The sequence below is a fragment of the Brassica napus genome, chromosome A1 (genome assembly GCF_020379485.1).
Source record: "Brassica napus cultivar Da-Ae chromosome A1, Da-Ae, whole genome shotgun sequence".
Classification (NCBI taxonomy): domain Eukaryota; kingdom Viridiplantae; phylum Streptophyta; class Magnoliopsida; order Brassicales; family Brassicaceae; genus Brassica; species Brassica napus.
The window spans coordinates 263,606-284,653 of NC_063434.1; the positions used below are offsets into that span (position 1 = coordinate 263,606).

At 40.2% G+C, this 21,048-nt stretch overlaps 9 protein-coding genes, 1 non-coding gene and 1 pseudogene across 17 annotated transcripts; 5 read left to right on the plus strand and 6 right to left on the minus strand.

Moving 5' to 3' along the window:
* Positions 1-55: 55 nt before the first annotated feature.
* Positions 56-1,755, minus strand: LOC106369401 (late embryogenesis abundant protein). Its single transcript, XM_048777539.1, has 4 exons — positions 1,585-1,755; positions 1,205-1,212; positions 516-878; positions 56-362 (listed from the first exon to the last, which is right to left on the minus strand). The coding sequence occupies exons 3-4, from the start codon at positions 777-779 to the stop codon at positions 177-179; spliced, it is 450 nt and encodes a 149-aa protein (XP_048633496.1). The 5' UTR covers positions 780-878; positions 1,205-1,212; positions 1,585-1,755; the 3' UTR covers positions 56-176.
* Positions 1,152-5,397, minus strand: LOC125575016. 4 transcript variants are annotated; one of them, XR_007339001.1, is made up of 6 exons: positions 3,829-4,102; positions 3,162-3,471; positions 2,969-3,015; positions 1,924-2,872; positions 1,585-1,835; positions 1,152-1,212 (listed from the first exon to the last, which is right to left on the minus strand). XR_007339001.1 is itself a non-coding variant. In XM_048777512.1 (5 exons), exons 3-5 carry the CDS (start codon positions 3,439-3,441, stop codon positions 1,928-1,930), a joined length of 1,272 nt encoding a protein of 423 aa, XP_048633469.1. In that variant the 5' UTR covers positions 3,442-3,466; positions 3,829-4,103; positions 5,259-5,397; the 3' UTR covers positions 1,616-1,927. The 4 variants fall into 4 exon arrangements, 2 of the variants coding, with proteins under 2 accessions (XP_048633469.1, XP_048633471.1); XR_007339000.1 differs by having other exon boundaries at positions 3,162-3,466; positions 3,829-4,096; XM_048777512.1 differs by lacking the exon at positions 1,152-1,212 and adding an exon at positions 5,259-5,397 and having other exon boundaries at positions 1,616-2,872; positions 3,162-3,466; positions 3,829-4,103.
* A 200-nt stretch (positions 5,398-5,597) lies between these two features.
* Positions 5,598-8,048, minus strand: LOC106396647 (chaperone protein dnaJ 10-like). 2 transcript variants are annotated; one of them, XM_013837104.3, is made up of 10 exons: positions 7,923-8,048; positions 7,611-7,714; positions 7,328-7,387; positions 7,131-7,213; positions 6,876-7,041; positions 6,667-6,796; positions 6,430-6,588; positions 6,173-6,345; positions 5,997-6,077; positions 5,598-5,909 (listed from the first exon to the last, which is right to left on the minus strand). In XM_013837104.3, exons 2-10 carry the CDS (start codon positions 7,695-7,697, stop codon positions 5,814-5,816), a joined length of 1,035 nt encoding a protein of 344 aa, XP_013692558.2. In that variant the 5' UTR covers positions 7,698-7,714; positions 7,923-8,048; the 3' UTR covers positions 5,598-5,813. The 2 variants fall into 2 exon arrangements, with proteins under 2 accessions (XP_013692558.2, XP_048633493.1); XM_048777536.1 differs by having other exon boundaries at positions 7,611-7,707; positions 7,923-8,002.
* Positions 8,049-8,109: 61 nt separating this feature from the next.
* LOC106454100 (40S ribosomal protein S25-4) lies at positions 8,110-9,090 on the plus strand. Its single transcript, XM_013784400.3, has 4 exons — positions 8,110-8,264; positions 8,351-8,425; positions 8,581-8,715; positions 8,820-9,090. Exons 1-4 carry the CDS (start codon positions 8,262-8,264, stop codon positions 8,931-8,933), a joined length of 327 nt encoding a protein of 108 aa, XP_013639854.1. The 5' UTR covers positions 8,110-8,261; the 3' UTR covers positions 8,934-9,090.
* A 404-nt stretch (positions 9,091-9,494) lies between these two features.
* Positions 9,495-10,444, minus strand: LOC106345792 (protein RADIALIS-like 1). The gene is made up of 2 exons (XM_013785337.3): positions 9,885-10,444; positions 9,495-9,744 (listed from the first exon to the last, which is right to left on the minus strand). Exons 1-2 carry the CDS (start codon positions 10,145-10,147, stop codon positions 9,720-9,722), a joined length of 288 nt encoding a protein of 95 aa, XP_013640791.1. The 5' UTR covers positions 10,148-10,444; the 3' UTR covers positions 9,495-9,719.
* Positions 10,445-12,482: 2,038 nt separating this feature from the next.
* Positions 12,483-13,615, minus strand: LOC106396837 (glycine-rich RNA-binding protein 10-like). Of its 3 annotated transcripts, XM_048777558.1 has the most exons (3): positions 13,356-13,615; positions 12,721-13,081; positions 12,483-12,690 (listed from the first exon to the last, which is right to left on the minus strand). In XM_048777558.1, exons 1-3 carry the CDS (start codon positions 13,464-13,466, stop codon positions 12,677-12,679), a joined length of 486 nt encoding a protein of 161 aa, XP_048633515.1. In that variant the 5' UTR covers positions 13,467-13,615; the 3' UTR covers positions 12,483-12,676. The 3 variants fall into 3 exon arrangements, with proteins under 3 accessions (XP_048633515.1, XP_013692787.2, XP_013692788.2); XM_013837333.3 differs by having other exon boundaries at positions 12,483-13,081; XM_013837334.3 differs by having other exon boundaries at positions 12,483-13,081; positions 13,217-13,523.
* Positions 13,616-13,893: 278 nt separating this feature from the next.
* LOC106395048 (protein NONRESPONDING TO OXYLIPINS 2, mitochondrial-like) lies at positions 13,894-15,359 on the plus strand. Of its 2 annotated transcripts, none has more exons than XM_013835580.3 (3): positions 13,894-14,221; positions 14,303-14,421; positions 15,129-15,359. In XM_013835580.3, exons 1-3 carry the CDS (start codon positions 14,064-14,066, stop codon positions 15,146-15,148), a joined length of 297 nt encoding a protein of 98 aa, XP_013691034.1. In that variant the 5' UTR covers positions 13,894-14,063; the 3' UTR covers positions 15,149-15,359. The 2 variants fall into 2 exon arrangements, with proteins under 2 accessions (XP_013691034.1, XP_013691035.1); XM_013835581.3 differs by lacking the exon at positions 15,129-15,359 and adding an exon at positions 14,763-15,096.
* A 608-nt stretch (positions 15,360-15,967) lies between these two features.
* On the plus strand, positions 15,968-16,671 carry LOC106369422. The gene is made up of 2 exons (XM_013809583.3): positions 15,968-16,198; positions 16,275-16,671. Exons 1-2 carry the CDS (start codon positions 16,067-16,069, stop codon positions 16,566-16,568), a joined length of 426 nt encoding a protein of 141 aa, XP_013665037.2. The 5' UTR covers positions 15,968-16,066; the 3' UTR covers positions 16,569-16,671.
* A 377-nt stretch (positions 16,672-17,048) lies between these two features.
* Positions 17,049-18,222, minus strand: LOC106395801 (egg cell-secreted protein 1.4-like). The gene has a single exon (XM_013836153.3). It carries the CDS (start codon positions 17,571-17,573, stop codon positions 17,184-17,186), a length of 390 nt encoding a protein of 129 aa, XP_013691607.2. The 5' UTR covers positions 17,574-18,222; the 3' UTR covers positions 17,049-17,183.
* TRNAH-GUG lies at positions 17,880-17,951 on the plus strand. Its single transcript has one exon. It is a non-coding gene; the product is annotated as a tRNA-His (tRNA).
* A 1,297-nt stretch (positions 18,223-19,519) lies between the features above and the next one.
* Positions 19,520-20,671, plus strand: LOC125575849 (annotated as a pseudogene).
* The last annotated feature ends 377 nt before the right edge of the window (positions 20,672-21,048 follow it).

A 21,048-nucleotide genomic window follows, 5' to 3' on the forward strand; every position in this document is an offset into this window, starting at 1 on the left:
ACAAGCTAGGAGAACATGTTTTTTGTGTTCTACTGGAAGATCTCGTGGCTTTGGATATGATCATATATTTTACCCCCTACTTTATTTGCAAACAAGCTAAAGAGAAGCAACCCAAAAGTTCTAACAATACAATGTATTTGTGACTTTATAGTTTCATAAACAGAGTGATAATAGTTTTACGGATCGTTATGGTTGCCGGAAATTTTCTCCTTAATCTTCTTAAGGAACCCCTTCTTCTCGTGAGTTTCTTCTGATCCTGATCCGCTCACTGTTGCAGTTGATGGATCGTGCCCCTCTACCTTTGATTTAGTTTCATCCGTTACATTAGCTCCTTGTCGTGATCCTTGACCATATTCATCCATCTACATATAAACGTATATATGTTATGATTAATATGGCTCGTGCCATGCATATATAGTGAATCTTGATAATAATAATAATAATAGTATATAAAAAATAACAATAGTAAGTACGTGTGGCATTCACACAGTATGAATGAGATATATAAATCTTACCGAGTTCGAGGAAGAAATGCCCATGTTTTCAAGAGGGTTGTGAGACACGGAGATAGGTTGTGCGTGGTGAGGAGTATCGGTGGTCGTGATCGGGGCGGTGATCGGATGTGGACCAGTGTAGCTGCTCTCCTTCAGGTGAGGGATGGTGGTTGCAACACCTGTCAGATGCATCGCGTTTCCAAACTCGTCCACGAGCTGAGCTGGCTTGCCTTGTTCGTCCGTTAGGTAGATTGGGTTTCCTCTTTCGTCTCTTATATCCGCCATTCTAACTAACAAGATTCTTATCAGCTCTCAGTCAAACGTTGCCGGCATAGACATATGCGTGTTTGAAGGAAGCGCTCATGTGCGTGGTCGGGACACGTGCTGCAATATAGCGAACGAAGATGCGTAGGTTATTGCCTCGTACGCACACATGTATGTTCTTATACGAGCCTACTCATCTCGACATAAATCATTTTCTTAGTGTACAATATTTAAAATATTCACAAAATACATATGATCTCGTTTTGAATTGTACATGTATATGCTTATTTGTTAGTCATTCACCATAGTATCTCAAAGGCTTGCTGATCTTTCTATACATTATACAAATAGTAAGCAGTGAATTAAAAAAAAAAGGAGAAACAAATCAATATCTACAGGAAGAAGTTTGATTGAGATCAAGCTGGTAAATGTAATACAAACCATACCCAATCGGTTGTTGATAAGCCTTGGAGAGTATACTATCGTAAGAAGAAGCATGAAGAGAAGAGTATTCAAGCAGGAAAGAACGTCACAGCTGACGTGGACGATATGGAGTCAGATCAATAACGGTGACGGGTTGTTACAGGCGGTTACAGACGTTAGATAATTGAGTCATCCGTCTATTATAAATAGGAGTCTGTTTGTAAAGTCAAGAAGCTTTTGAGTACTGAGTAAACTAGGATCTAGACTAGAAGGTCTTGATCACTGGCTCTTGACGAGTGAGTCGTCTTGAGAGTTCTTGTATTGGCTTGTAACTCTGCGTGTAGAGTACAAGAGAGGGAGGTTGGGCGGAACGTTAATAAAACCATATACATTCTCTTATCATTTGTCTTCAGAGCCCTGAGTCCATTCTGATCTATGCACAGCCAGAATAATTTATAAACTAGAAAGGATCCAATGTTGTGATTATCCCCAACCTTGTATTCTAAAGTTGTGACTTTACATGTGTGAAAATTTAGCAAATACCAATAAAAAAAAAAGAAAAGCCAATGAGGAAAGTGTGTATCAACAAATAGCCTGTCTTAATTAAGTGGTACCGTGTCCGTCAGACAGTAAAGAGCAACACAGACACAGAACCTGCGACAACAACCACATTCAATCTCTAACGTGTGTAAATTCACCGAATTGAGTCAGAGAGATATAGATCGAGAGAAACGCAGCTTACAAGTTCATATTTTGCTGGATTTGGTCCAGAAGAAGCCTTTCTTTTTGACGGGAAGATTCTCTTTGATTGATTTACTGTTACCTCTGGACCCAAAAGAGAAATGTCTAGCCAAGAAAGGCTTTGCGGAATAACCTTTGACGCTCGAACTCGAGACCAGTTCAGGGCTCTTGTCTGCTGCTGCTGCTGGCATGTGGCTGTGATCATACATTACCAAATCATCGCAATCAAAATCACTGTCCAAAACTCGGTTTCTGAGTCTTTTGTTGTGCCTAGCTTTCAAATCCATCTCAACTTTCAACGCTTTCTCTGACAGTTTCGCCGTTTTCTTCTCACCAAATGTACAGATTGGGCACGACGGGTCGAATTTATCGATTTCTGGCGTCATCTGCTCCAAACACTCACCATGGTAGACATGCCCACATGCTAGAATTGCGGACACAGAGAGCTCATTGGTCATGAAGATCTTTTGGCTGCTCCACATGGATTTCTCTGACAAGGGTCTAGAGCAGGCACCACATGTTTGCTGATGATGATTGGATATTACTCGGTTGCCATGATGGTCTATCTTGTCACGATCAAGCCCAAAGAAGTCGTTATCATAAGACAAAGGCTCGTTGCTGCGAGAAGATGACATCATTTCAGAAAAGGCTTGCAATGACCAACTTTCAGATGGTCCACTCTGAGAAGAACCATATCTCAAAGGAATTTCCTGCGTCTCTTCAGTTGCTGAGCTTCTACTCAGTGAGTTCATACCATAGATTCGACTATCTGAGACTTGCTTCGATAGACGAGGGCGCTGTGTCAGTTTAAGCGATGACGCCGAACTTGAAGGGTGGAAGTAGCTCTGGGGAGAAAGTGGTGATGCTGGGAAAGAAGATGTGTGTGAAAGAGAGAATTGTGCAGGAGATGGATATGAAGGTGCCACAGATTGTGTCGAATCATTTTCCTTCTGCGTAAGAGAGAGAGGTTATTATTGTGCATCAATAAAGGTATAATTTCAAAGATGTAAGAGAAGTCAGCTAGTGATGAAACAAACACGCTTTACCTGCTCGAAGACTGTATCCATGGAAGAGTTTCTTGGGAAAGATAGATCTGCCACAAGATTTCATGTTATGATCAAGATAAATGCATAAGCGAGCTAAGCAGCAAAACAGACAAATCCCATAAATAAAACATAGCCATATCTTTCTTCTGCTCATCATGACAATTTAACAGGTTCCCTAGCTGAAATGAATTACCTGAGGCCGGAGATTTGTGCAGTGGCTGTGTCCTAAAGCTGTCCAGAGGAGAGCCTTGAGATGAAACAAAAGCAGATCCAAATTTGATCTCAGAGCCATCGTTACGGCTAATACCATCAGATAACCAACAGAGAGAGGAGTCTTCACCAGCAACACGTCCTCCTCTATTATGATTATCCCAGCGGAAACTCCAAGTAGGAGAATGCCTCCTCTCAGTCTCATTAGGAGGCACGACGAGGACCATTTTGTCACGAGCCGCAACACAACACGCATTCCCCATCTCTGAACTCGCTTCTTGCTACAACCTTAACTTCAAAAAAAAAACAACTAATTTAGAAAACAAAGATTCAGTATAACAATCAAATCATTATAAGCCAGAGAATCAAAGTCCAGGAAGCAGAGCCCCATTTGTAAGATCTCTGAGTCATCGATCTATCCATAAGGGAAAGGAATCATATCGATCAATCCACTGCCCACGAGAGTTTCGGAATCACGAATCCGATAAAAGTAATTAAACTCAGCCTAAGTGGTATCTAACAGATCCGATTTTAAGGCCACAAAATCTGCTGCAAGCCGATTACTCAAAATAGAAACCAAAACCCTAAAATCAAATTCCAAAAATAAACACAATCAAACAGATGCTTAGAGAGAGTCCCAGTGAGCGAACCTGCTCCCGGGAGTCCTTGAACGTCGCCGGAGAAGAGGAAGACGAAAACAACACACGGAGAGAGGGGGTAGAGAGAGCGTTCTATTGAGCAGTGCGATGATGCGAGAGGGCTTTGCTTTGTTCCAGAGAGAGAGAGAGGGAAAGAGATGAATACGAGTCTTTTCTTTTCTCACGGTTTATTTCACGCCGTTATATTCCGGTTAGGTCTTTGTCTTGATATTATTACCCATAACCGTACCAAATAATCAAAACCAAATCAAACTAAACCGAGATACCTCCATTTTTTTTTTTCCATCCGAAATTATATTATTCATGAAACAACGTTTAACAAGAGCCCATACTAGAGAAACAGAGCCGGCGGAACAACCGTACATCCCCGGAAACTAAGCCAGCGGAACAACTATATATCCCTGGAAACAACAGCCCAATCAAGACAACTAATAACCAAACTAATATCAAAGCTGAAACAAGCAAGATTAACCGACCGATATTAGGGAAAGGCTTCAAGATACCATAGAAGAGCCGGTATAGAAACCATGTTCTGAGAAGATAAGATCACATTAGGATAAACCCTTTCCCAAGAAGACATTTGCCCACCTAGCAAACTCCACAATTATAAGGAATAAACCAACAAGAAAATCCAAGCAATTATCTTCACCCGTTGCTGTATAAAGGCCTTAAAAACCCAAACCCACAAACCAGACAGTATCAAGACAGTAGGACTACAACATGGAAGCCAAATCGATGACGAAAGCAAGGTGGAGACGAATTGGAGATGGGAAAAGGAGAACTCCTGGTCTCTTGACGAAGAACCCAAACACCACTCAAATCTTGCACAAGGAAGAACAGACTCAGAACTAGAATTGAAGAAAGTACAGTGATGCCGTCAGCGAAAGCGCGTGCTCCGCACCAAGCGGCTGCACCGCACCGTCAAGAGATCCCCGATCTCAGATCTGGCGCCAGACGCACCACCGGACCCAACTCTCTGAAACAGAGCTGAAACAACAAAGATACTGGAACTAGAAAAAGTTCCCCACCAACCTTCGAGACGACGAGCACAACAATAAAGATACAAGCATTGCTGCTTCAACCCGTGATAGAAACACGGGCACCTCCTGCTCACACAGAGTCTCACCACTTGAAGATCTTCCTGCTAACCTGAAAGCAGAACGCCGTGACCCCACCAAAACGCAAGATCTCGACTTCGTACATTTCAGAGAAAATCAAGCTTCAACACCAAACAACAAGACAAAGAAGAAAATAAAGCAACTACTAAGAGGATGGGGTCTCCTCCGGCGCCGGCGAAGAGCACCAGCCACCGGAGAGACCCAGAACAGAGAACAAAAGTCTTGGCGGCGCTAGGAGAGCTTGAGAGAAAAATTAGGGTTTTTTTTGGTACAAACTTCAGTTCAGTGAAAAATGCGAGATACCTCCATTATTTCTATTCATTTTCATCAAATATGCACCTATCCTTCATTAAATTTTACCGCTTATCATACTGAAACGTACTACAACACCCTTTTAACCATATGATTGAACCAAGATATAAATCGGTTGGGATATGTCAAAAAAAAAAAGATAAATCGGATCGGTCAAGTGCCTTGTGGTGTTGTGTGACAGTGACACCGTCAGAGTTGTCGTAATTGAAGTGAATTCGGTGGTGAGTAGTGCCAAAAAGACAAAAAAAACGGAGGGACAAGGAATAATTATCCGGCAGCTTTCCTTAGTGACGTCGGTAGATGGGGCCGTTTATAACACAAAATAGTATATATTCCAAAGTAGAAATTTTATTATATTCGAGGGGCCAACTTATAAAAAACACGAAAAAACCATGTCCATGTATCAAGTACCTTACAGAACACGCCACCTTGAGTTTCGTGAAAGCCAACACGGAAGGTAAAAGATTTCAATAAAGAAAAGGGAATTTAAAGACGAAACCACCACTTCACATAAACATTCAATAACCGATCGTTTTGGTTCGAACTTTAAGTCGCCGGTTTAGAGGAATCTCCGGCATCAAGTTTCACGGCGGCACCTTCGTGGCGCAAGCTATTTTCTCTGGAGTAGGGTTTCTTAGAACCCTGTAAGAATGATGCAGAGTGTTTCGATCTGTTACGTTAGAGAATAAACATTTTTTTATTGTTGTTTAATATGGGCTAATGGGTCACCTGGAAAATGTTTCCGAGCTTCCTCAATCCTCTTGCTCTAGCTCGAAGAACATCTTTTGAAACACTCGGATCTTTAAGCACCTGAGGGAGCAATCAAAAGAAACACCAAAAGAACAACGTAATGATATCATGTAACAATAGGATCAACAGTAGTAGTAGTGAACCAAATCACATACCGCTTGGCAGACGCGAGATAAGGTTGATTCGATGTCAAGCACATTGATTTGCCAAAGGGACTGAAGCATTGCATCCTTTTTAGCTTCAATGGCCTTCTGAATATGCTCCTCTTTGTTCTCTCCCTGGTTCAGCTTGCTCACTTCGTCCTGCAACACAAGTAACGAAACCGCACCTACGAGAAGAAGAAAAAAAGGGATCGTTTTTGGTTTACCCAAAGAAAACTCAACTTAAAAAAGATTTGTTTTATTTAGTTTACCAGAAGCAGCCATCACTTGAGATTTGATCTGGTGGCCTTTGTCACGCACCCATTCAGCTAAGAAGGGCACTTTCATGAGACGTTTGTCCTTTCCGAGTTCTTTCGCAGCTTTTCTTGTGTAAATGTAACCCACAGTGTGCAGCATTGCTTCCCCAAAACCTGACAGCACCCAAAGTTTTTTTTTGCCTTTCATTGACTGAGGAGCGGTAAAAATAATTATAGGGTGACTCTGATTACCAGCTGTTGAGAGTCGCCTAGCCTCAGCGGTAGCCCAATTCACAAATTCATCGGTTTGTCCTTCCACAAATGGTTCGAGTTTGTTCTTCAGCGTAGTGACAAGCTTGTCTTCCCTTTCCTTTTGCATCGCCTGCACACGAGGAATTATAACCATAAAAAAAACAGTTCAAGAGAAAGAAAAAAAGAAAAAAGAAAAACAAGGTAGGTACTTTGATCTTGTCTTGAAGCAGTTTTTTCCTAATCTCAGGCTCATGGGATTCAACTTCAGCGTCGAGTGATGCAATGGAAGCAAGAGCAAGTTGGCCAATGTAGTCCTCAAACAACTCGCTGCCAAAGAGCATGCCGAACACAGCTGCAGGATCAACCATTGCATCCCTGCACCAACAAAAAAAATAAAAAAAATTGACATTAGTATGGGAACACCAGTCACATGATATATACTTTTAAGCGAAGGAGAAACTTACTGTTGAACACCTTCTTTGCCATAGTTATCATAAGCAGTTCGTTTCTCCGGATCGCTAAGAACCTGGTAAGCTTCACCTAGCACCTTCATTCACATGAGCAGTGTAGTAAGTATTCGAGAGTGATTTATTCAAACGTTCGTTAATAACCCTTGTGAATCAAACTTATAAGATAGCATTTTTGTGTCATGATTAATCACCTGAAAGTTTTTAGCAGCTTGAGGATCATTAGGGTTCTTGTCTGGATGAACTTGCCTTGCCTGCCCACATTAATTTAAAGAACAAAAAAAGGGAAATATATCTTATAATCATAGCCAAAAGCTTCCAAATTTGGAATTTTCTTTTAATATTGTTTCTGTGATCTGATTTACATAACCAAATCTACGAATCTAAAGCTATGTGACAAGAAGATACTACTTAAAACTCAGGAGAGATATGAAACTGTGATGATAAGACAGAGAAGGGGAAGAGGGAGTGTGTTACTTTGATATAATAAGCTTTCTTAATGTCAGCAGCTGAGGCATCAGTCTTGACGCCTAACACGTCGTAATACTCACTCTCCTTCACCATTTCCCTCAACCTCAAATCTTAAAAAGGAAGGATACACCAAAACGTAACACTGTTCTGAGATTCAATAATCAATAAGAATAAAAGCTTGTGGAGATGCGACTAAAATTTGATTACAGATCTTGGAAAAAAGTGGAGGAATTTAGGAAATGAAAAATCGAATTGGAACACACTAAAGCTGGATTCGAGAGGCTGTATACGAATAACCAGAGGAAGACAGAGACTTACGAATGTTCGTGGAGCACAAAAACGAGGAAGAGATTGGGATTGATCTGCAAATAGAAGATTTCAGATTTGGCAAGTTTATTACACACAGAGACAGAGAATAAGGGAGTAAAATTTTATAAACTTTCTGTGCGAGCCACGTGTCCCAAAAGATTTATATCGGGCCCTATGTTGGAATACCTCGTACAACTGGGCATCTTATTTAGACCCGGCCCACTAAGGGCTCTGACGAATACTGGTCGTTTGAAACCCTAGCTAGAGATTATAAGGGAGACCTTAGCCTCCTCCTCCTCCTCATTTTTCAGCTTCTCCTTCGCCGTTCGCTTCTCCGTCCAAACCAGCATGGTATCACTACTGTTTCTTTTCTGTTTATGTCTAAGCAGATCTATTTATCTCGTATTAATCGTTACAATTCGTGTTACTTGTTACAGGCGCCGAAGAAGGATAAGGTTCCACCGCCGTCATCTAAGCCGGCCAAATCCGGAGGTGGAAAACAGAAGAAGAAGGTTCGTTTTCTATCATGTCCCCTATTAACATATGCATGTTAGCTACATTTGGGTTTCTGTGAACTGTGATGTTTAATAAGTTGAGTTGGTGAAATGATGAATACTTTTGTTTGACTATTGATATTGGTATCATTGTTGAATGTTGTGGATAACAGAAGTGGAGCAAGGGGAAGCAAAAGGAGAAGGTGAACAACATGGTGTTGTTTGATCAGGCTACTTACGACAAGCTTCTCACCGAAGCTCCCAAGTTCAAGCTCATCACTCCTTCCATTCTCTCTGACCGTATGAGGGTATATTTTTTATATGATCTAAGAATAACACTCTGGTCCGTATTAGTAATAATATAATTAATATGATCTTAAGCATAACACTCTGATGATCCATATTGGACCAGATTAACGGTTCTCTAGCAAGGAGGGCGATTAGGGAGCTGATGGCCAAAGGTGTGATCAGGATGGTTGCTGCTCACTCTAGCCAGCAGATCTACACTCGTGCCACCAACACCTGAAATATGTTTTGTTCGTGATTCAGCTTTGGCCTTCGATTTGTTTTTGGTTACATTGTTTGATTACTTCTTCAGGAACTCGATAGAATACTGGTTTTGGTTCCGTTTAATATGCATTGAGATTACTAAATTTGAATCAACCAGTGGCTTCATTTGTTAATCCGTCTTGTCGTTTACGTATCATTTTCTAGAATGCGATAATCAACGGATTTGATTTAAGCCATGAATTTCATCTGGAAATACTAGCAACCGGACCAACCTATTCCTTTTGCGACGGCGATCATCGAGCCATAGAAACTCGTGGTGTCTGAATGAAACATAACCGTCCATCGCTGTGAAATGTCAACCACGAAGCAAACAAGACAGAATTTATTCATTTAAATGGGCATATAGGCCCAAATTTCTCTAAGAGGCTCATTATTCAATATGCAATAAAGGTGTAAATAGGGATCCGTTGTCTTTTTGCAACCATCATATTTCCCGCCATGACTGAGTCTTCATTAAAACATTATTTGTACTCTCAGAAATGGCTGAGTTCCAGTTCCAGGTAGATTTTTCATCGTATGTGACCGAGACTTTCTTCTTTATTTTCAGCAATAGTTAAAAGACAATGATTCATCATGAAGTTGGACTTTTCATTACAAAATAAACCTAACACAACTTGAATGATTAAAGATTTGAGGTATCTGAGAGATTTGGTAGCGTCTAAGCTTTTGGGGGAAAGTAAACAACAATTTGCCAGTTGAGATGGATGGCTGAGAAAAGAACCGATCAGTGTATCTTCTTTATTCACTGCAGCCTCATATTTCTCATCCTACATATATGTAAACACAATAGTGAGAGTAGTTAGAGACGTTGATTATAAAATCTCTACAGACGTATCTTGAACTAACATTATCACAACTTTGGTAGCTTGTTTTGCTATATAAACGTCAACTGTAGTTAAATAGATACCTCTTTTCTTCCTGAAACAGCCTGCCGTTGGTGTTGTAGTTTGGGAACGGGACAAGACCGTTCTCAATGCTGTTGATATCTTGCACAAGGAGTTCATAGTGTCTCTTTACCTCTTCCGTTGTTTTTCCACCAACAACTTGGGCAACATTGTGCCATCGGTTAGGAGTATCCTGGTCATAGGTTGCTAGAGCCTGCTCAAAGGCTTTGTTCTGCTTAGCTGTCCACGAACCAGAGCTGTGAGAAGACACTGAGCTTGATGCCATTGTGATAAGATATTTTTTTATGGATGGGAAGATTGCAAGTCAAGAGGATGATATGTGCACTTATGCTCCAGAAGGCTTCCTTTTTATAAAGAAGAAGATGTAAGATGAATTTGGGTAGTGCCAGTTGTTAAAACAAATATCTTGTGGAAGTTGCAGATAATTTAAAGTCCATGTCTCCATAGGAATCGCCTAGCGAGCAGTAAAAGAGAATATCAGCCAATATTGGTGGAGATCAGTATCTAAAAGATCCGAACAAATCACTTATAATACTTTGGTTCTAAGTTCTTTTTCCTTATTACCATTTGAGTTTGAAGCTAGGCAGGAAGATTTGCTGTACGCGATTACTTATCTACCATGTCAAGTCAGTTAGAGATGAGCTATGTTCTAGATTAAGTTTAGGGAAGTTAGTAAATTATATGTCAATATTCATCTACTTTGTGGAAAAATCTGTCCTCAGGGGAAAATTGTCTGTTAGTTCTTTGACTAGTCCAGTAAAAATAAATTGCAGATAAACTGGATCACATTAATTGGCTATTAAGATTTCTTATCAATGGGACAAGCTAGCAAAAGGTTCTTCTGAATTTTAAAGTCTTTGCAGGAAATGAAGTTGGGGGATCAAACTTTATTGTTGATTGTCAACTATGATTTTTTTTGGCCATTTATTTCAAGCTACATCAAATCAAATATGATGTGAAAAGGGGTCAACTCTACCTTGGAAGTTTGCCAACTATGCCTTTTGCTTGGTCATTCATTTGCATATTTGGTCTTCAGTTGGTTAAACAGTTACTTTTCTTGGTGGATTTTGAAAACTTGTGTTGCATTTACTGTTAATGACTTTTACCTGTAACTTCTTTGTATCACTCTTCTTGGAGATACTTGCATTTGTGCTACTCCTGGTTATAGATATTTCTCCTGGTTGTGGTAGCTGAATAGATTAGAGTATAAAACTTACGTTACAAGAAAGAAAAGTTCAAACCATGTAAATGAATCTTAATCATGAGGCTGGTTGGCGCATAATATATTCCAGAGATATATATAGGGTTCAAGTTGCTTACGGGATTCTGACTGCAAGTAGTCCATTCACAGTGTATATATTCTCATCGTCTTTTCCTTTTCTTTGCCTTAGGGCAAGAGGTGTTAAAATGGTAGTAATTACACAGATATCCCCCACGTACAGTACTTAAGTTTGAGCTTTGGGGGAATCTCCTTAGCTGTACAGTGATTCGTTTACAGGAACATCTGAATGAATTGGTTGTTACTCAATATGGGAGGGATACTCTGCATCTTTACTTTGGTGATATATGAAAAGTTACACTTGAGTAAAGATCTGTTGGATTTTATTCCATATATTGGGCTTCCATTCTTCTTATATATGAAGATAACAAGGCCATACTTGAAACACGTTGCCCCTAGACAGTGTAAACTATCATCACAGTAGCTTTCCACGAATATGTAGGGAATAAAAAAAAGAAAGGGAAGGGTAAGCATTTTCTTGCGAAGACCAAGTGTTATATACTTATATTATATTCCTCAGCGAGTGGTTGGTCCTTCTGCAACTTGACAAACGAATCCTTATGTAAGCTCAATTAGATGCAGAAACCTACTTTGTTTCGATATCTTTGATCATAAGAAGTTGGCAAATGGAGAATCTTCACACTCTTCTAAATTTTGTGAACAAACGCAGAGTTACTTTTTTCGGACAAAGCAATCAAGAACTCTGTTCAACAACTGCACATAATGTTTCCTAGTCGGAGCTTTAAATAGTTTATTATACAAGAGCAAAGATATGATCATACAGCTTAAAAATTACGTGATTCTGTTAATAGTTATGTTAAGATCATTTCATGGAGAAAATCTGTTCCTTCACATTTTGCCATAAATACATTTGGGTACTTTCAAACTGTTTTGGAGAGAAATTATTGGCCAATTTGATACTTCAAAATTTATTATATTCAACACTGAAATAAACCTTTTTGGGAATGTTGAAATCTTTATTTACGTTTCAAATAATCGAGTATATCTTTACTTGTGAAAAATATGTCGACATTGAAGAAAAGTATAATTATAAAAACGGAAAGAGAATATTCGGAGTATATTTCTGTCTTTTTAGCTTATATATTCTTAATCAAAAATCAAAAGATAAGATCTGGTCTAAATCTATAACAACTCGTATCATCTATTCAATCTCTTAAACGCAATAATGATGAGCATCTTAAATCAAAAGGACTGCCGAATAACACTTATAATTTAAAAACATAAGCTTAATTATATAAATGTGTTCATAATAGCTGACCGGCCGACGAATGAGTATTCCGCGACGGTGAAAATAGAGAAATCAAGAGAAGCTAATCAATTAGAGAACAAGATGCGATTTAACATTTCGTTACAGGCAAGCAAGACTTTAACGATCCGTTACAACAAAAAAGTAAACAAGAAATCCAGAACCAAACCAAACCGGAGAAACATTCATACGGAAGCAAATCTAAACCGAAAACAGAGGAGGCAGCAAAACAACCACTTCATCTTCGATTACCATCCACCACCTCCACTTCCTCCTCCGTAACCACCATCACCTCCTCCGTACCCACCTCCTTCACGTCTGCCACCACCACCACCGTATCCTCCACCTCCACCTCCACCGTAACCGCCGCCTCCACGGCCGCCACCTCCAGATCCGTAACCTCCACCTCCACGTCTGTCACCGTATCCACCGCCGCCTCCACCGTAACCACCACCTCCACGGCCACCGTATCCACCTCCACCACGGCCTCCTCCACCGCCGCTTCCTCTAGACTGAGCCTCGTTGACGGTGATGGTACGTCCGTCGAGCTCCTTTCCGTTCATCTCATCGATAGCATCCCTCATGGACTTCTCATCCTTGAAGGTCACGAATCCGAATCCCCTCGATCTCCCAGTCTCACGATCGTTAATGATCTGTCAATAACCAAATCAAAAACAACAATCAGCAACAGAGCAAGCTGAATTAATAAAAAAAAGCGATGATGGATGGAAACAAAGAAATCGTAACGTTCTCCGGGCTCGTAAAAGCAGCAGGAAGATTAAACGTACCGATGGGACAAAGCAAGTAACAGTAACAAAGAACATAGTAACAGAGTAATCGAATCAAGTAACAGAGAAACACAGATAGGAATCAGATCCGCCGAGGATCAGAACCATCCTGGAGTCCGATCTCTCGTGTGTAACGGACCTTTGAATCGATAACTTCGCCGAACTGTGAGAACGTCCTCTCTAGCTCAGCATCTCCGGTGGCCCATGCTAGGCCCCCGACGAAGCACCGGTACTCTACTTCTGCAGACATTTTTTTTTTAACGGAGAAAAATAATAAAAAGGTTAGAGAGAAAGAGACTTGTGATTTGAGATGATAGGACGGAACCTCTTCATTTATAGAGGGAGATGACGTAGTAACTAGGGTTAAGATATTTTCTAGGGCTGCCGAGAACTATGATTAGGAGGTGCGGTTAAATGGTTAGTGGGATAGGCCCACCATCATGTGACTGTGTGTGTGCTCTTTAGGAAAACAAATATTTCTTTCTCCTCGTTCCGGGCAAACAAAATATCTCTGCATTTAAATAGTAGTATCTTTTATTCCCCACATGCTATGACGCTTCTATCCTCCGTCTCTGCTCAAATGTGATAACTATTGGGCCTGAATATTACTACAGTTTTGGCCCATTGAATCTGACGGCAAATGAGATTGTATGTTACTCTTGGTCACTTCTGGTCGGAAGCTGAATGGGTTCGGTGATCGGTGTATGAATAAAATTAATTAAAGGTCCAACGACGGCGTTTCGCTGTAGGGTTTAGTCCATTTCATCGGTCGTGCTTCCTTCCTCCCTCCCAACTTGAGATTCTCCAGTTAAAGGGAAAAACAAATTTAGGAATCTAAAAGACAGAGATGGCATCGGTTTGCAGATCAGCTCTAATGAGTGGTTCAAGAAACTTAGTATCGAGATCAAGAACCGTAACTCAAAAGTGCCTCAATCTTAAACCCACAACGACAACGACTTCGTCTCATTTTGCTTCAGTCTCCCAATCCATCCCTCGCGCTTCAAGGTGACCACACTCAGTTTCTAATCCTTAATTGCCTATAAAGTCTTCTGAAATTTAGAGAAGAGCCATGTTTGAAATGTGAAGGGTTCTGTCTGCTTTGGGAAGCGTTGAAACGATGATCCCACTTCATAGTGCGGTTGCTTCAGCTCGGCTCCGTTCAAGCATCGCTGCCGATTCCTCCTGCTGGAGCTGGCTTTCTCAGGGTAAATTCTCATCCTTTTTCTTACAAATTATTTATTTTCCTTAAATTTGTTGCCTTTTTGCTAGTTTTTGTGTGTAGATTGTATATATTTTCATGCTTTATCACTAGTTTTTGAAAATAAAAGCGAAGCTGAAGATCTAATGATTAGTTCTCCCTCTTTTTTGGAATGGGGTTGATAAGGATCTAAACTTTTGACAGACTTTAGATACAATGCATGATAAGGATCTAAACTTTTGACAGACTTTAGATAGGAATATATGGTTGGTCTTAGATTCTTACTTGCTTGTGCTATCTCTTAAAGCTTTGCTTCTCTGATTTGTGTTCCTCTACTTAATTCGATAGGACTTGCCACGCCTTTGTGACCCCCGGTCTGCTGCCTGGATCTTTATAAGGCGAACAAATAATCCCAACAAAAATAATTAGAACTTTACCACGACTTGTATTCAAGCAAAATGAATGAATGATGAAGAATAATGTTTTTTTTCTTCTAGTTTTGAACTCTTTTGTCCCATGTATGGTTATGGTTCACAAGGACTTGTTCCTTCAAAGTTTTACTAATCTTGGATCCACACATTTTGGGATTTTTCTTGCATTGAAACCCAGTTACGATTGATCGTGCAAATTACAATGCAGAAACTCTTCCGCTTTTTTTTTCATATTCTGAATATTGTTTGCTGATTTTCTTCCTATTTCTTATCGTCTCTTTAGAGCTGGGAGTTCCTCGGTGACACCATCATTAGCATTGGTCTTAATCTTGAAGCTTCCAAGGGTTGATACTTGATATTGTGCTGCTTAAGACTACCACTTGATGGTACCAGATTACCAGTTACGGAACCAGATTGTTTTTGTTTCCCAGCTCTTTTGTTCTTCTACTTAATGTGATGGGACTTGTTGGACCAGGGAATGGGTGCCAAAATATCTCAAAAGTATTAATCATCATCTTAGTCTGGCTAACACTAGAGTTGGTTCTTCAATTTTAACGAACCTAATCAAGCTTAAAAACCCTACCAACCAATAATTGTGAATCCAAACATTCTTGCAGTCTACTCCTAAACCCATTTATTAATAATAATGATGTTAGCATAAACTCTCTTTTTTCGTTTCTTTTTTTGGTCCACCAACTATGTAACTACACTACTGGGTTACTAAAGAATTACACTTGACAAACTGACAAATCGTCCAACGCCAATCTCGCCAGCTTCTTCATTAAATTACCAACAGGCTGGAAAAAAAGTTAAAGCTGTAGCAAAAAAAAGTAAACTAACTCCCTTTAGGAAAACTACGGAGTAGCTGCTACATTTAATTATTATGGAAAACATATTATTGCAATCTCTAATCCAAGATATACAGGATTCAGCATTCCGTTATTAAAACTTTCGGCATTAATTAGTCATTTAAACGTTATTTCTGCTTAGTGAAAGTAGAAATCTAAATACCAAAAAAAAAGCGGATAATATTATCGTATTAGGAAAAACAATCGTCTTATAGTCTATCTGGATCTCCATCTCATATAATGTAATTAAACCGCGTAACGCAATGGACGGGGAAAGCTAAATACACTACATGTGTGTGTGCATGCCTATATAACAGCAGCTCTTGTTCTTAATATAATAACTCGATCCAGATAATAATAAAAGCATAGCAACATGGGGAATTGTGCACTAAAGCCAAAAGTTCTGACGTCAGCCGGAGCTCCGGCACCGGAGGAGTTTGAGACTTTGCTTCTTGGAGATCAGAAGGTCGACGCTGCGAAATCTCTTAGAAACTTGTTCCTTCAAGTAAGTCGCTAAAACGTTAATGTAGTAGCTTTTGGGATGTTATTATATAATGTCGTTTGTGATTTTTGGTTAATAGGCCATGGCAGAGAAGAAAACAATGGAGGACGAGAAGACAACACCGGAAAAGACTCCGGTAACTACAGATCTGAAAACAGCTTTGTCCGAGGCAAAATCTCCACCCAAAGAGATCAAATCTCCGATAAAAGAGACAAAATCTCCGGCAGCAGAGAAAAATGTTCCGGCTGGTGAGCAGAAGGTTAGGAATGAAGAGACTGTTTGTGAGGAGAAAGTGATGGACGATGTGACTGTGAAAGAGACAGAAACAGAGGCGAAGCCAGAGGAAGTCGAAAGCGAAGCAGCAGCACCATGAAAGAAGTTTGAACAATATCAAGATTTTTTTCTTTTTCTTTGGATTAATGTTTGTTCTCTATTCCAAAAATTCATTACATGAAATGCAACGTCAGTTTTCCTTTACATGATTCATCAACTAAAAAAATTTGTCAAGGAAAATGCTTGAAACGCTAAGTTTCTGCGTCTTGATAGCAAACGCTTGTTTTGAACTTATGGTTACCTAAAAAACACAAACGCTGGTGAACTGACGCCATATTTCCTAACCGAAGGTCACTACTGTTCGATTATGGCTTTATGTCTGTGCCTCTCTTCGTTTTCCGTTTTTATGTAAGTGAATTGGTTTCTTCTGAAACAAGTCACCTAATTTGTAAGAGAACCTTTCTCTGTTTTTCCTTTTCATGTTTTGGCACTTGGGATAATAAGTATTTCTGATTCAAAAAAAAAAAAAAAAATCTTGATCGATCTTTGATCTGATATTCAATGCATGAAAAAGAGTTCAAGGGCTTAAATTAAAATCTTAATCAGTCTTTGATTTGGTAAATACAAAGAAACTTGAAACACAAATCATTGCAGTGAGGCTAATATTAGAAGATTTATTATAACCATATGCTTGTATTAATAAGGCAAATCACAGTCAAGCTTTATTGGGAGAAGCAGCTGGAGAAGAGCCGCTAGTGTTTGGATCATGGCAAAAGCCACGGAGGACATTAGCTTCTTCAGATGTAAAGCCGAGAGAAGTCAGCATCGCAGGCCAGCAGCTGGTCGTAATGACGTCGACGGCTTCGCAACAACTAACACCGAGTTTGGTCTCGCCGTTGAGGAAGAAGAGAACGATCTCGTTAGTGCATGACTTAAGCTCGTACAATGCGTTCCAACACTCCATTAGTCCCCCGCTTTGGAGTCTCGCCGCTATGTTGGTTGCCTCTGTCGTCGGGAGATCCCTGCCTGCGACGGTGGTGTTTTGGAGAAGGATGACGCCGAGAAGTGCGACGGTGGCGAAGAGGAAAGTGGTGTTTGAAGCCATATTATATTTGGTGGTGTAGCTTTAGTTTTGGTACTTTCGTGTTGTGTGATCACATTGGCTAGAGATAGCTCGAATTTATACTGATTTTTTGGGTTAGTGGTGATTAAGAGTAATTAAAAGGCTTATTAGTGGGGAGGATCGAGAGTAGAGGACTGATAACTGGTGATCAGTGATTAAAAGTAATTAAAACAGGATTAATGAAGCGTTGTGTTAGGCTTTGGTGAAGAAGAGCAACGGATAATGCATACGAACGGTTTTCTTGGAAACGAATCAAGAAGATTACATGTTACTGCTCTAACAACCAAAGTGGCTGTAGTTTAGTGGTGAGAATTCCACGTTGTGGCCGTGGAGACCTGGGCTCGAATCCCAGCAGCCACATCTTTTTTCTGTTTTTTACACTTACAAATATTTCAAAGTACGCAAGTGTTAAATGGATCTTTATTAGTAATAGCCCATTAGTTTGCTGGGCACCTCTATTGTTGTTCTCATATTTTACTACCAAATTTTCACCAACTTATTTTTTAATTGAAGTCAGTAAACCCTGTAATCGTTTTCAAATAGCGATGCCATTCGCAGCTGTATTTCACAGTGTACCGCTTGGTTGGTTAATGCAAAGCTCAAACTACATGCAGTGTTTTCTCTAAACAAAAAAAAATGGCTGCAGGAGGTTTTGATTTTTTTCAGGATAATGGAGGTATGCATCAGTGGGTCCCGTAAGCATCTCTGACATATTGCATCGTTGTTAATAAATACAAATAATCAAAGTAACGAATATGTAACTGATGTAAGTTTCCGTCGGTGCCGATGTTACACGTTTATGATATTTGATTAATTATGAATGTCTATGTAGCAATTATATATAAATTGTCCGATTTGGTGGGGGCTTACGGAGTTGTAGGCCATCAAATGCGCCTAATTTAATAATTGCCCGTATATCGACCGACGAATTTTTGTACACCCGATGATGAACTCTTGTAGAGGTTTGTTTTACGACGTCTATGTTATGCAACAAGTGAAAAGAAGTTAAAACACGATTTTGTGTAATTTTATATTGGATGCCATAGTTACTGTCAATAGTAAGAATACGATGAACTAATCAAACGAGAATAAAATTTGTATAAACACATGAATGGACGTACAGCCAAAATCAAAACAATTTGTCAAAGCGCATGTTGCGACTGCATGTGATGCATGTCAGCATGTACGTCGTATATCTTTTAAAACACACGTAACAACTTATCCAATCGATTAAATTAGCCACACGTCTGCCTAAATTAATGATATTTTGTAATTGTCGCTTTGATCTTTTTTTTTGTTTGTTTGTGGTTGTCAGTGCGTACTGCTAACTATTTTGTTCGAGCCACTTAGCAGTTTAAAAATGATAGTGCTTTCTTTTAGGTAAACTAACAACTGTACATAGGACTATAGCTTATAGCTAGGAGCCTAGGAGTGACGGCATTGAGCGTATTTTATATCTAGTTGACTTGTGACCATCGTATATTTAAATTTGGAATGAATAACTTCTTACCATCCAAATAATGATTTGGTTATCTTTTAGCCATCAGAGAAACCGATATCAATACAATACTAAAAGGGGAATAAAGACTTCCCTCATGCTTCCACGTCCTCAATTATAATCAACCAATCAGAAAAGTATTTTTTGACACGTCAGCAAATTATGGGTCCCATTTGGGAAAAAATTGTTTTATCATGGGCTGCGTCACTTGAGAAGACCCAATTGGTATGTGTGTTTAATGAATGTAACAAATGGATTGTGTGAGACTAATTGAAGAAGTCGTTTATGTTTACGACGTCGTAGAAGTTAACCTAGGTTTCCTGCATCGCTTCAGACAGATCTGAAAACTCACCTTTCTCCTTTATCTTTTCGTTATCTGATTATCTCCGGCGAACTCTTCATTTTCCCATATTTAATCACTTCAACATAAATGGTCACGATTCTTTACATCTTTGTGAACCCTACTTATATAGCTTTCGGTCTCTATTCCCATCTCCTAATCTCCAGTGAGATGAGCTCTAATTCTATCTGGTCTCTTTAAAAACAATAAAAATCTAACTTTTTTTCATTTTCTCGGAAAAGAAAAACAATCTTTCTGAAATGGATCGCGGAAGGAGGGATCGCATCGATCGTAGCGGGATGTTCGACCCACCCGCTTAATCTAACCAAGGTCTGAATGCAGCTCCAAGGGGAATCAGCCTCGATTCAGACAAATCTCCGACCAGCTCTTGCTTTCCAGACTTCCTCCGCCGTTCACGCGCCTTCGCCTCCTCCGCGCGTGGGTATAATCACCATCGGATCTCGCATTATCAGACAAGAAGGCACGTGCACTCTCTTCTCCGGCATCTCCGCAACCGTTCTCCGCCAGACTCTCTACTTGACGACTCGTATGGGTCTATACGACATCCTGAAAACCAAATGGACCGACCTGGAAACCAAAACCATACCGACGGCAGCGCCAAAACCTCCGGTGATGAACCCGGCGGATGTTTCCATGGTGCGAATGCAAGCCGACGGAGGCTCCCGGTGGTCGACCGGAGGAACTACAAGAGCGTTTTGGCCGCGATCGCGCAGATGGTTCGCGGCGAAGGCGTCACGTCGCTGTGGAGAGGTTCGTCGATGATGATAAACAGAGCACACGAGCGTCGCAGCTGGCTACGTACAACTCGGTGAAAGAGACGATTTTGGAGAGAGGGTTGATGAGAGACGGGCTCGGGACTCACGTGACGTCAAGCTTTGCGGTGGGGTTTGTGGCTTCGGTCACGTCGAACCCGGTGGATATCAAGACGAGAGTGATGAATATGAAGGTGGAGGCGGGGAAAACGGCGCCGTATAAGGGAGCAGTTGATTGCATGTTGAAGACGGTGAGAGCTGAAGGGATCATGGCTTTATACAAGGGGTTTTTGCCGACGGTGTCGAGACAAGCACCGTTCACGATGATTATGCCGGTGGTGTTAATATGTTCTCATTCTATGTTTTCTATTTTGAGTGTAAATTCAAGTAGATAGATTTCTCATCTGGGTAACGCATCATGTTTGAAAGTTCAGATCTTTGAATCCAATTTAATAATCTGCCGACAAAACTTTGTCTCCCCTATATACTTCATATAGCAGACCGGAGCAGTGCATCTCTTATCAAGTCAAGGCTTTATTGAACTGTCACAGATTTCAACCAATCATCGACAATGTCTTCCTCTGCTGCTACCGTTGCTCAACAATCTGTTTCCTCCTCAACCTTTGACGATCTCAGCCTTGGTCCGACTTCACAGGTGGTTGCTGGCCAGATCCTCTGCTTTTGGGATTGAAGGAACATGAAGAAAAATGGTGAATTTGTGGGTATGACCATCCTCCTGCTAGATGAAAAGGTTTCAACATTCCTCTTTTAACCTTTAAAGATTATCAAAAAATTTAAGCAAATTTACAAACTAACAGATAATAAAGCCTTACTTGGATTCAATGA